General features: G+C 35.6%; 1 protein-coding gene and 1 non-coding gene across 2 annotated transcripts in view; one reads left to right on the top strand and one right to left on the bottom strand.

The window, feature by feature from the left end:
* COL24A1 (collagen type XXIV alpha 1 chain) overlaps positions 1 to 13,370 on the bottom strand; it is a 365,386-nt gene that overhangs the window by 313,192 nt on the left and 38,824 nt on the right. The window contains exons 4-5 of the mRNA XM_058303231.2: positions 8,671 to 8,724; positions 5,910 to 5,963 (exon numbers count right to left, since the gene is read on the bottom strand). Of these exons, the coding sequence (XP_058159214.1) occupies positions 5,910 to 5,963; positions 8,671 to 8,724 (108 nt within the window). The remainder of the gene's footprint in view (positions 1 to 5,909; positions 5,964 to 8,670; positions 8,725 to 13,370) is intronic.
* LOC111761254 (U6 spliceosomal RNA) lies at positions 12,706 to 12,809 on the top strand. Its single transcript, XR_002794666.1, has one exon. It is a non-coding gene; the product is annotated as a U6 spliceosomal RNA (small nuclear RNA).

Raw genomic sequence — 13,370 nt, 5'->3', positions numbered from 1 at the left:
TCTTTCTTCGGCAGAACTTAGGTAAAGGCTCTATTATCTTTTCAATTTTTATGACATATTGAGTTGTCATTCCTATTTTAGTATTGGAAGATTATTTACTTTTAGTAAAAGAAATCTTCTTTTAATAATTTTGAACTATCAAGATATCATTCCAAGTTTAGATATTTTCTAAAATCTCATTATGAAAATGAATTACTTATATAATATAGTAAAACATTATACCTCTAATTGCCAAAATTCTTTCTATTTTGTTATAAAAATAGATGCTTTTCATAATCTGAACATGTTTATCATCTACATTTTGAGAGAAATATAACATTAGGTTGCAATCAGAGTTTTTTTATATAATCTTAAAATAATATTTCTTATGATGCATACTACCAAAGTCCAAACTATCTCTACTTCAGATTGTCACATCTCACAAAATATAGGACCACAAATGAAGTTCTATAAAATTCAAATTCTGATTTCCTTACTGTTCTCAACTAAGAATAAATAAGTCACCATTACTAGATACTTGTATTATTAAATGCTATATTCACTCCATAGGCAATAGAGAAATAGTCTTATCTTCTTTCACACATTTAAGGATGCTTTAAAATAGGTCACCTAACCTTCCTCCTTAACGTGGTGTTATATGAAAGTATTCCAAGTTATGTTGGGAGAGGCAACCTGGAGTAAGGGAAAGAATAAGACAGATCCAATTTTGAATCTAATTAACCAGTTGCAAGTTGTGTTACCTTAGTTAAGTTCTCACCACTCTGAGTCTTTTTACTTCTGTTCAAAGAACATGTATGCAGCACCCTTAGTCCCTTATTGCTAATATTAAAGCAGCCTATTGTTTAATTTAACATTTATTGAGTGCCCATCACATGTTGAGCACTGAACTAGGAACAAATGAAAAGATGAATAAGATCTAGCCCTTGCACTCAAATACCAAGAGACTTTCAAGGAAGACAAACATATGAATGATCGTTCATTTTGCCTGAGAGAGTTGAGAACTACCACGATCAGTTTACACTATTTGACAATATGATAAATACTAATTTCACTGTTGAAGTGTAACAAAGTAAAATAGATTAGTTTTTGTGCTAATCCTGCATATTTTCACAAAGTACTTTGTCCTTATAAACTTTAAAATATTCCTATGAAGATAATAAATTTGGGGGCTGCCCTAAGGTATTTTCCTTCTCAGAATATCAAGCAGTAAAGCCTAAGACTTAATGTATCTTTTATATCAATTGGTAACAATAATTATCTGCAATATTAGGCAGTACTGTCTCAGTATTCTAATATAATAGCTCCTACACAAAATTTGAATCAAGTGAAAGATGGTATATGTGAAAAATGAATTACAGAGTCCCAATTTATGATCAATATTCTGTTGTAGAAAAATACTTATTAGTAAAATTATACAAAGTAGAAGTTGAAAATTCAGTTTCTCACAGGCAGCCTGTAAAATGTGTCCTAAAAGATGCTTAGGGTAAGTGGTGCTAAATTAAAAACAAACAAACAAAAAACCAAAAGGTATGTAAAATTTAAAGAGACATAAGTGACAGGCAGAATCAGATCTATGATTGCTAAAAGAGATGAGGCGTTTTTCAAAAGCACATATGCCAATCAAGGAGAATAAAGAATCTTTATGGATTAAATACAAATTAAAATTTTTCAAAAGAGAACTAATATAACATCTTACAAAGGACTTCAAGAATTTTAAATTTTCTCACATATACTGGGAGGAGATAGCCAGAGAAGTAGTTAACCCCAAAGATGACCCCTCAGTGATCTCCACTTCCTACTATTCATGCCCTCGTGTAATCCCCTCCCACACTGAATAGGAATGACTTGTGTAAAGAAGAGAATGTGGTCGAAGTGAGGGTGTATGACTTCCGAGACTAAATCATAGAAAGTCTTGTGGCTTCCTCTTTGCTCTCCTGGATCACACACACTGGGGAAGCCAGCTGCCATGCCCTATAGACACTCAAGCAGCCTTACAGAGAGGCCCACATGAAGGCCAGGAACTGGAGCCTCGTGCCAGTAGCCAGGGATGAACAGAGGCTTTGTGCCAACAGCAGTGTGAACGATCCATTTTGGAAGGGGATCCTTCAGCCCCACTCAAGCCTTCAGATGACTGCACTCCCAGGTGCTTTTTTTTTTTTTTAACTGTAACCTCATGAGAAATCTTGAGCCAGAACCACCCAGCAGATGTGATTAGTTAAGGATCTCAAGACAAAATCATTCTGGATCTAAGGTGACCCTAAATCTCCTTATAAGAAGAGGGCACAGAGACATAGATACACAGAACAGAAAACATGTAAAGACAGAGATTGCAGTGGTGTAGCTACACAAGACTTAATGCTAAGGATTTGACAGGAGCAACCAGAAGCTAGGAGAAAGACATGGAGTTTTTTCTCCCACAGAACCTCTAGAAGGAACCAACTCTGCCAACACAGAGATTCAGGATTCTAGCCTTCTTACCTGTGAGAAAATAGATTTCTGTTGTTTTAAGCCACTCATTTGTGGTAGTTTGTTTAGGTAGCCCTAGGATACTAAAACAAGGAGGTACGATAATTCTCCTTATTTTATATGTCTTCTCAGAAGGCAAAGCAAGTTATTTGCTTCTGGTCATGTGAATTGAAAAAGCTAAGATTTGAACTGAATCTGAGAGACTTTCAGTTTGGTCTGACAGACACCAAAGTCTATGGTCTTACTCTCTATTCTATATAGCTACATGTTTACTTACGAATGTGATCATTAGTAAGTAGAGTGGTGAGACCCTAAAAGAGTAATAAGTTTTGGCAACCAAGACCCTAAATTTTAGTGATCTTTCCTGATTGCCACTTTACTCCCATACCGCCTCTCAAGGTAAACATTAATAGCCTAATATATATTCTTCCAAACTTTTTTCTATGCTTATACTATTACCTATCACACTACTATCTTACAGCTGTCAATGCTTATATATATAGGTTTCAAGTTAATTGTTTTTATAAAAATCTGATTATCTTATTAACAGGCATACATTGGAGATAATCGCAGGTGTGGTTCCAGACCACTTCGATAAAGTGGGTATCACAGTAACACAAGTCACTAAGTTTTTGGTTTCCCAGTGCATAGAAATGTTATGTTTATACTACACTGTAGTCTATTAAGTATGCAATTGCATTACATCTAAAAAATACTTGAATTTAAAAACATTCTATTGCTAAAAAAAAATGCTAACCACCATCTGAACCTTCAGCAAATCAGAATCTTTTTCTGGTGGAGGATCTTGTTTCAATATTGATGTCTGCCAACTGATCAGGGTGGTGGTCATTGACGGTTAGAGTGACTGGCAATTTCTTAAAATAGGACAACAATGGAGTTTAATGCATTAATCAACTCTTCCTTTCACAAAATATTTCTCAGTAGCATGCAATATGGTCTGATAGCATTTTATCCACAGTAGAACTTCTTTCAAAATTGAAGTAATCCTCCCATACCCTGCTGCTGCTTTATCAACAAGTTTGTGTAATATTCTAAATCCTTTGTTGTCATTTCAACAATGCTCACAGCATTTTCACCAGGAATATATTCCACCTCAAGAAATCACTTTCTTTGCTCATCCATAAGAAGCAACTCCTCTCTGTTCAAGTACTCCCATGAGATTGCAGCCATCCAGTCACATCTTCAGGCTCTGCTTCTAATTCTCGTTCTCTTGCTATTTCTATGAAATCTGCAGTTAGTTTCTCCACTGAAGTCTGGAAATAATCCATGAGGGTTAGAAAGTTGCAGTTAATGTTGATATTTTGGCCTCCTCCCATGAATCATGATTGTTCTTTTTAAAATTTTTTTTGCATGGCAATCCAAATTTATTGAGCTACTGATGGTAAGTTATACAAAATTGCACCACTTTTTTTCTAATTTTTTTTTGAAGTACCAGTGATTAAACTTTAGACCCTGTACATGGGAAACAGGTGCTCAACCACTGAGCTATATCCACTTCCCAATGAGAGCTAATAAATCCTTTCCAGAAGCTTTCAATTGATTTTGTCCAGATTCATCAGAGGAATCACTATCTATGGAAGTCTTATGAAATGTATTTCTTAAAAAAGAAGACTTGAAAGTCAAAATACCTCCTTGATCCATGAGCTGCAGAATGGATGTTGTGTTAGCATGCATTAAACCAACAATAATCTTATTGTACATCCTCATTAGAGCTCTTGGGTGACAAGGTATATTGTCAATAGCAGTAATATATTGAAAGGAATCCTTTTATTTTTAGAAGTAGGTCTTAATAGTGGGCTTCAAATACTTAGTAAACCACACTGTAAACGGATGTGTTGTTATTCACCTTTTGTTGTTCCATTATAGAGCACAGGCAGAGTAGATTTAGCATAGGTAAGGGCCCTAGGATTTTCAGGATAGGAAATGAGCATTGGCTTCAACTTAGTCACTAGCTACATTAGCCCCTAACAAGAGGTCAGGCTGTCCTATGAAGCCAGGCCTTGACTTCTCCTCTAGATAGGAAAGTCTTAGATGGCCTCTTCTTCCAACAAAGGGCTGTTTCATCTACATTGAACATCAGTTGTTTAGTGTAGCCATCAATCATCTTAGCTAGATCTTCTGGTGAACTTGTTATAGCTTTTACCTCAGCACTTGCTGCTTCACCTTTAACTTTCATGTTATAGAAACAGCTTCTTTCCTTAAACATCATGAAAAAACCTCTGCTAGCTTCAAACATTTCTTCTACAGTTCCCTCATCTCTCTCAGCCTTTAAAGAATCAAAGAGGTTTAAAGCTTTGCTCTGGATTGGGCTTTGACATAAGAGAAAATTTTGGCTGGTTTGATCTTTTTTCCCAGACCACTAAAACTTTCTCCATATTAGACTTTTGTTTTCTTATCATTTATGTGTTCACTGTAGTAGCACTTTTCATTTCCTTCAAGAACCTTTCCTTTGCATTCACAACTTATCTGTTTGGCAAAGAGGCCTACCTTTTGGCCTATCTTGGCTTTTGACATGCCTTCCTCACTAAGCCTAATCATTTCTAGCTTTTTATTTAAAATGAGAGACCAGTCTCTTCCTTTCACATGAACAGTTATAGCCCATTGTAGGATTGCTAATGGCCTAATTTTAACATTGTTGTGTCATGGGGAATAGGGAAGCCCAAGAAGAGGGACAGATGGGGACAGTTGGTGGCTGGAGCAGCCAGAACACACACAACATTCATCAATTAAGTTCACTGTCTTACATGGGCATGGTTTGTGGAGCCCCAGATAAATTTTTTTAATAGTAACATCAAGGATCATTACAGATCACCATCACAGACAGAATGCACTGAAAAAATTTGAAATATTGCGAGAATTACCAAAATGTGACGGAGACACACAGTGAGCCCATGCTGTTGGAAAAATGGCACTGATAGACTTGCTCAATGCAGTGTTGCCACAAACCTTCAATTTGTAAAAATGCAGTATCTACAAGGTGAAATACCAAAAATGAAGTATGCCTGTATATTATCGTCATAGATTTTTTTTCAAATGAAATATTAGAGAAGTGTGGAGCAGTAAAATAAATGTTATTTTATTACCTCTATTTATTTACAAGTTTAAATGGCAATATATGGAAACCTCTGAAATACAGATTGTGATTTGAGTAATGTACATTATATTAAGGTCATTATATGGTGAGGATAAGATTTTGGAAGACCAAAGCTGGCTTGTACCTGGCTTTACCATTAAGCATATAAATCCCAGATTGGCGGACTTTCAGAGGAACCTAGCTCTCTACCAGGCTAAGAAAACCCTGTTGAAGAATCATACTCTGGAGACGATAGAGCTCCTCACTGTCCAAAGGCTGGCCTTAAAAGTGAAGGGCCTTCCTTTTTAATGTCAGGAAGATCATGTGATACTCATTAGTAGTCACTTACCTTTGGCCCTGGTAATCCAGGTAACCCAGGATTTCCATGTGGCCCTGGTATGCCCTGCAAATATTAAAATGGTCAGATCATTCTTAAAACACACCTAAAAATATATAACAAAGATATATACTATTAAAATAAACATTACTTAATTTGATTTCATTAGAATGAACAATACTTTTTTTCTTAACAAAGTTTTTTATCTTTTCTGGGATCTTCAATATTTCAGTCTTGGAAAAGACAATTACACTAATTATAGAACAGAACTGTAGTTTCCATCCTTTGGTTCAAAACATTACTTCAAGGTGTTTACTTCCCTTCCTCACCATTCATCACTAGCCTCAGCGTATAGCTTAGGGCTACTTCTAAGAGCTCTGCAGAGTAAGAAGTCTAAAATGAAAACATGCAGCTGTTTAATCTTCTCTCAACATGTGTTATGCTTTCTGCATTTGAGTTTTTGCTTATGCTGTTCTGTATGCTTTAAAGATTTACTTCATTTACCTTTCTCCCCTATATCTACCCAAATCATTCTTCAGGACTCAACTCAGATCCTACCTCATTTTGAAATCCTGATCACACCAGCATGAAGTGATTTCTCTCTCCTACCAACTTCTATAGAAATTACTGCATGTAAAATTCATTTACCAATTCATTGTACAAGGTCTTGGGATATTTCTTGTACTGTTTTAAACTACTACTTTAAATATTTTAGTTCCAGTTACTTTATGACATATGCTATTTAGTTCCAGGATTAGAAATTCTTTGAAAAGGGAGGTGCGTACCTAGCTCGTATTAGCCGCAATGAATATTAGTCAATTTTATTTCACTTCACTGGTAAATTATGCAATTTGAATTCAGTAGTTGTTTCTATTTACTGAAACAATTTATGCACCAGGTTCTATATTAATGCTTTACATTCCTTATTTCTAATCCTTGTAAGAGTTCTACAAGGTGGTTATTTTTACTCTTATTTACAAATGAGGAAACTTAAGCTGACACAACCCATAAATAGAGGTATTGAGATTCATCTTCTCCAGAAAGTTTCCAGGTCTCCAGGCCCCCTGTACTTGGTTTAGTTTTGGTACCTCACCTCTGTGCTCTTCAGTTAGATCTTTCTATCAATATATGCCATTAATTAATAATAATTTGTCTCTTCATTTCAAAATTAATAGAGAGTTTCAGAAAGAAAAGGAATAGTCAGCAGTGCAAATATTGAAGGCACGTCTAGCAAGACAAATTAAAAAAACACATTAGATTTTATGACACATGTTCTTCAAAAATAAATTTTTTTTAAAAGATTTATTTATTTATTTAATTTCCCCCCCTCCCCTGGTTGTCTGTTCTCTGTGTCTATTTGCTGCGTCTTGTTTCTTTGTCCGCTTCTGTTGTAGTCAGCAGCACGGGAAGTGTGGGCGGCACCATTCCTGGGCAGGCTGCACTTTCTTTTGCGCTGGGCGGCTCTCCTTACTGGGCGCACTCCTTGCGCGTGGGGCCTCCCTACGCAGGGGACACCCCTGCGTGGCGTGGCACTCCTTGCGCGCATCAGCACTGCGCATGGGACAGCTCCACACGGCTCAAGGAGGCCCAGGGTTTGAACCGTGGACCTCCCATGTGGTAGATGGACGCCCTAACCACTGGGCCAAGTCCGTTTCCCAAAAATAAATTTTAATAAAGTAGATAGAAAGGATTCTTAGGGATTAAAGAATAAGTCATTGATGTAGATATAAGAGTAATGGATATAAACTATTATTTTACAAGTTTCAGTAGTGTAAGAGTAAGCCAGGGCAATAACTTTAGCTTTAGCAATGGAAAGAGAATGAAATTAGCACAATGATGGAATCAGTTACTCAGAAAAGTAGGATCCAGGGTATTCTCACAGAGAGGGAGGAGGATGGGAAAGGCTAGGAAAAAAATGGGTAAGGTTTAGAAGAGACTTTGTGAGAAAAGTGATAGAGAAAAAGAAGAAATGCTCAATAATAGCCAGGGACCACAAGAATTCACCTTCGGCCTCATATAGACAAGAGTTTGATGTGAAAATAGACAGATTTAAAGTAATATTTTAGGTTGATTTTTTAATTTAAAACATATTGTTTATATGATAAAATCATATTGAAATAAAGCGGTTTAGTGGATTATATAAACTATATTTTCATTTGTCTCCTTAGGAAACAATCACAATTTTTTCCCCTACTCACTGAAGAAAGAAAAACTTTGTTAGTAAAAAATCTACATTTCTTTTTTTAAAGGTTTAAAAGAAACTCATTCTGAATAGCAGTAAATCTTTTGTTGGACCCCTGTAACGTGAGAAACCACTGCTGATCCTTAAAGCAGCTTTTCTCCTCAGGGCAATTTTTTTTTTCTATCCACAGCTCCAGTATTGTCCACGACGTAATCCAGGAATGCACTATTTGAAATCAGCCCATTCCACTTTATTCCCCAAAATATATGAACCTCACCTTGTGCTATCAACTATATATGAAATCACTTTATAACTAAGAATAATGTTACAAGTAGCACCAGAACTTTCGCTAATCTACAAATCTGACAATTTTTCTTGGGCATGTTCACAGAGAATGCTTTGGCCAGTGTTTACACTCAAACAAACAAGGTTGCACCGTTCCTAAGCTTCTCTTGATCTGGGAAAGGCAGCAGTAAATTTGAAAATCCAGGCAGGTTTCCAAATGAAATGCATACTGTACAATAATAAGAAAAACATATTGGAAAGTTACTAATTCTAACAGCAAACAGAACATGGGTCACAGCTACTCACCCGTGGACCTCTCTTTCCTGATGGACCTGGGAGACCTGCTGGACCAGGAGGACCCTTGGAAAACAAATGTTAAGACATTAAGCATGAAAATAGACACATTTTTTTCTCACAAGTGTTTGTATGATTTCTACTTCAGAGTAACTCTTTTAAGTTCCCAGTTCTGAACTGATGATGAGTTTGGAGTAACATGAACCTCATCACCTAATCAGCAGGAGTGAGCGCTAAAAGTGGTATCCTCTTTAATCTGGCCAGAAATGGCAGCAGGAAGTCTATGGCTTATGGTTACAGCCTCTGTATCTAGTTTTTACAGGGACTGTAACTAGTAGTTTTGTGGATAATTTTTACCTAAGTTTACTTTTACTACTGGAAAAGGAATTCAATTTAGGGTTTGGAGACCAACCACAGGTTGTCTCATCTGCATTTTAAAATAAGCTTTGCCTTGAAAAATTAAAGAACTGGCCATTTTAGGTAATTTTAAAAGAATTAAACCAAAGACGTGTGTTATGTGTTAAACTATTATACTCGGATCCTTCTAGTATTACAAGTAATAAATTTGCTTTATACCAAATGCAGCACAGTGGGAGGTCATTAAAAGAATTAAATGATTTTTAAAAACAAAGTGTGTAAGTGAAAGCTGACCAATTTTTAAAGTATTCTGTGTTCTTTAAATGTTACTTTAAAAAATAAATTTAAAAAAAAGGAGTAGGAAACTATTCTTTGCTTCCTCATTTAAGCCTTATATTGTTTTTTAAAATTTATTTTAACAATAAGCTGTGGAAGAATGAAAAAGAAACACTCATTTGAGATACGGTTGAGCACATATGCAATCATTCATTTGTTCATTCATTTGTTACTTAGCACTCTGCTGATATGGCATTGTTCTTAGTATAGGTAGAGAATGCACGTACTTCATTTCAGAAATATTCACTCATTATTGCAGGAAATATAGCAAGAACCTTGAAGATGTTACTTATTAACACTAACAAGTAGAACTAACAAGTAGCATGACCTGCTGAATCTCATTTTTCTTAATTGTAAAATGTCTATATTATCTTTGCTTATGGCATGTAAAGTAGAGGTATAATCCCAGGTTGAACCACATGCAATTGCCAATATGTGACCATTTTTTAAATCTACAAAAACACAATTTCATGTAACTAAATCTATAGCATGGCCAGGTTACACCAAGAAGTTTTCTCTTAGAAGTAAAATTTACATTGAGTTTCTTAGGAGGAGAAGGAAAATAGATTGATGGGAAAGGGTAAAGAGATCATTCCAAATTAGAAACACAAGGGGGAAATGAGTATGTTATGTTTGAGAAATAATAGTTATATAGAATTTTTCTCATTTCTCATTCTTCTTGATATCAGTTACTCCTTGAAATTCTCCTTTATTGCTAATACAGTCATTTGGCACTTTTCTGATGTGCTTTGTATATTTCAGACCATTCATTTTCCTTCAATTGTAATTATTCCTTCTCCTACCCCCTAACTTGATAAACCTTTCATGTTCATAGAAAGACTATATTTCTATTCAACCCCAAACTGAGGGCATTCTCCTTACTGAGGAGTTCAAATATTTTCACAGGTCTTATTATATTACTAGTTTCTATCAAAATTAATTTTCATTATTACAGAAGTTGACATTCTTTTCACATGAGTTCTAGTTCTGTTGTTATAAGCAGAATTTAGTAGCCATTGACTTGAATTTAAGTCCCCCAAATAAGAATAAGTAGAAGAAATCAGAACTGATATCAAAAACTAAATGAAAAATTAAAATAAAATGTCTAGTTTTATTTATTGCCCTCTCACATTCCTTTGTGCAAGAGCAAATGCTATTCCACTCAAAGGCAGTTAATATCAGTTACTTAGGAAAAAAGAAATTCCATTTTATGACATGATTGAAATAAATGAATTTTTCAATAAGCACTAAATAAAATCAATTTTAATATGTATTCACAGACTTGCATTTCCAAATCTTTGAGAGCAGATACATATAATAGAAATTTTCTAGAAATTAGAGAAGTTTTTAATGATTTGACTTTTTTTGAGGAAAATGAATTATTTTCTGGAACTAAAGCTAAACTTTAACTTTACGTTATTGGTTATTAAGAGAAAGTATCATTAAAAGACCAATGGTTTTTTCATCAGACAATCTGGATCATGCCTCAATCACTTTACTAGCTTAATGACCTTGGACAAGTCATCTACTCTTTCTAAGCCTTGGTTTCCTCATTTCTAAAATATTGATAATAAAATCTACTTTTCAGGGTTATTGTGAGCATTAAAGTTATTGCATATAAAATATCTGTCACTGTGCCTGGTGCATAGCTGGCTACCAATAAACTGTAATATAACTTTTTAAAATATACCTAAAGATACTTCTTATGGCTATTTAGAAAGAAATCACCTGAGAAACGTAATGTCCTTTCCAAAATACCAAATGTGAACTACAAAGAACAATTAATGAATTATTTCACAATGTCCATTCTTCAATGAAGAAATGTTTATATGGTTGGGAGGGTATAGAAGAAGAGTGGCAACTTAGTCTCCTAAACTTTGTCCTAGAATAAGAATAAAATGAAAGAGGGTTGAATAAAACAAAACAAACATGTAAAATGCATAGTCTGATTTAGGAATTAACAAAACTAATAGAGCAAAGGGAAATGTAGAACAAGATGAAGCTACAGAGGTAAGCTGGATACAGATCATATATGACTGCTCAGGTCACCATAAGGAATTTTTAGTTTATTTTAAGTGCTTTATTCTTCTGCCACTGAAGGGCTAAGCATATAAATCACATGATCTATGTTTTTAAAGGGTCATTACAGAATTTTTGATAAAAGATGGCAGGGTAAAGGTATTTTTTAAAACTATCCTTCCTGTCTCAGAACCCACTGAAAACAACAAAAGGCACCAAAAGAAGAAAACATGATCTCCAATGAAACAAAGAAAAGACCATAACCACAAACCACAAACCACAAACCACAAAATACGTCACCATGTAAGACATCCCCTGTAAAAGCCAAAGAATCAGTCAATAAAAGGATAAATCCTACTTGCTTATAATTCTGGAGGATGGAAGAGACTGGAGAAGGACTCCACAAATGCTGAATCAAAGAATAATATCAGGTAGAAATTTTCCATCCAGGACCCACTGGTTCATTTTCTCTCCCTGACTCAGTCTTGTGCAGCTTGGAGTCATGCAGAGACAGTGGTCCAAGTCCCTCCTGCCATGGACACAGACAATAGAGCCATTCACAGCAGTGAGTTAGAACCCCATACATATCCAGGTACAGGGACCCAAATCCACAGAGAACAAAAGCAGAACACAAGCTGCTAAGACAAGCTGCATACAAAAAGGGCTCTTGGGGTGGTAGGGGGAGGAGAAGAAAAAGAGAAACTACAGCAGAACTGTGGGCAAGAGGTGCCCTTACTCAATCCAGTTTCTGTTGGCAGAATCACCTAAATGCAAAATGGACTTTTCTGGAGTGACCCACCTTTCTGGATTGACCCCATCTGGCTCTTTGCTGTGGGATACCTTAATGGGGAAGGAACCAGAGACAGAAAAGCCCCACCTAAAAATGGAGTTAAACTGAACTGCTGTAAGGCAGGACAGGTCTCAGAATTGAAAAGTGTAAGGAAAAGAGGGCATTGTGTGAGAAAGAGAATTTAAAATTAATCATAGGGCCTGAGGAAAAAATTCTGCACAAAAACTAAAAGAACAGGTCAAGATTCTCAGAGAAGAAACAGGAAAGGAAGTCTTTCCTGGAGGTCAAACAATCGCACAAAAGTACAATCTTTAAAATTGTACTGCATATCTAGGGGGAGAATCAGAGGAAGAACATATGAGAAAACCTGAACAGTTAAACATGGGCTATTCTAAAGGTACAGAATAAGTTGGACCAAACATCAAAGAAGAGCAACACAAAGTCAATCAAGAATAAATCCCCAGACAAAAGGGAGAAACTGACCTTCAGAGTTAACTCATCAAGATAATCAAGTACCTAGACATCAGCAAAAAAATTACAGGCCAGTGCTCACTTCAATGACAAATATACTAAAATTGGAAAGATACAAAGATTAGCATGGCCCCTGCACAAGGAAGACACTCAAATTTGTGAAGCATTCCATATTTTTTGTGTCATGGGTGTCTCAGAAGGAGAAGGGAAAAGAAAGTGGATAGAAGGAATATTTGAAGAAATAATGGTAGAAAATTATCCAACCCTATTGAAGGACATAGATATCCATGTCCAAGAAGCACATTCAAAAAAACCTGAATTGATCAATCCAAGACACATACTAATCAGAATGTCAAATGCCAAATACAAAAGAGAATTCTGAGAACAGCAAGAGAAAAGCAATGCATAACATATAAGGGATACCCAATAAGATTAAATGCTGATTTCTCACCAGAAACCATGGAGGCAAGAAGGCAGTGGTCTGATATATTTAAGGTACTACAAGAGAAAAACTTCCAGCCAAGAATCTTATATCCAGCAAGATTGTCTTTCAAAAAATGAGGGAGAGTTTAGAATATTCACAGATAAACAGAAATTGAGAGAATTTCTAACCAAGAGACCAGATTTTCAGGAAATCCAAAAGGGTATGCTAGAGCCTGAAAAGAAAAGACAGGAGAGAGAGGCCTGGAAGAGAGTCTAGAAATGAAGATTATATCAATAAAAGTAACTGAAAGTGTCA

The sequence above is a fragment of the Dasypus novemcinctus genome, chromosome 9 (assembly GCF_030445035.2).
Source record: "Dasypus novemcinctus isolate mDasNov1 chromosome 9, mDasNov1.1.hap2, whole genome shotgun sequence".
Lineage (NCBI taxonomy): Eukaryota > Metazoa > Chordata > Mammalia > Cingulata > Dasypodidae > Dasypus > Dasypus novemcinctus.
The sequence above is the reverse complement of the archived record's forward strand: the minus strand, read 5'-3'. Positions and strand labels throughout refer to the sequence as shown.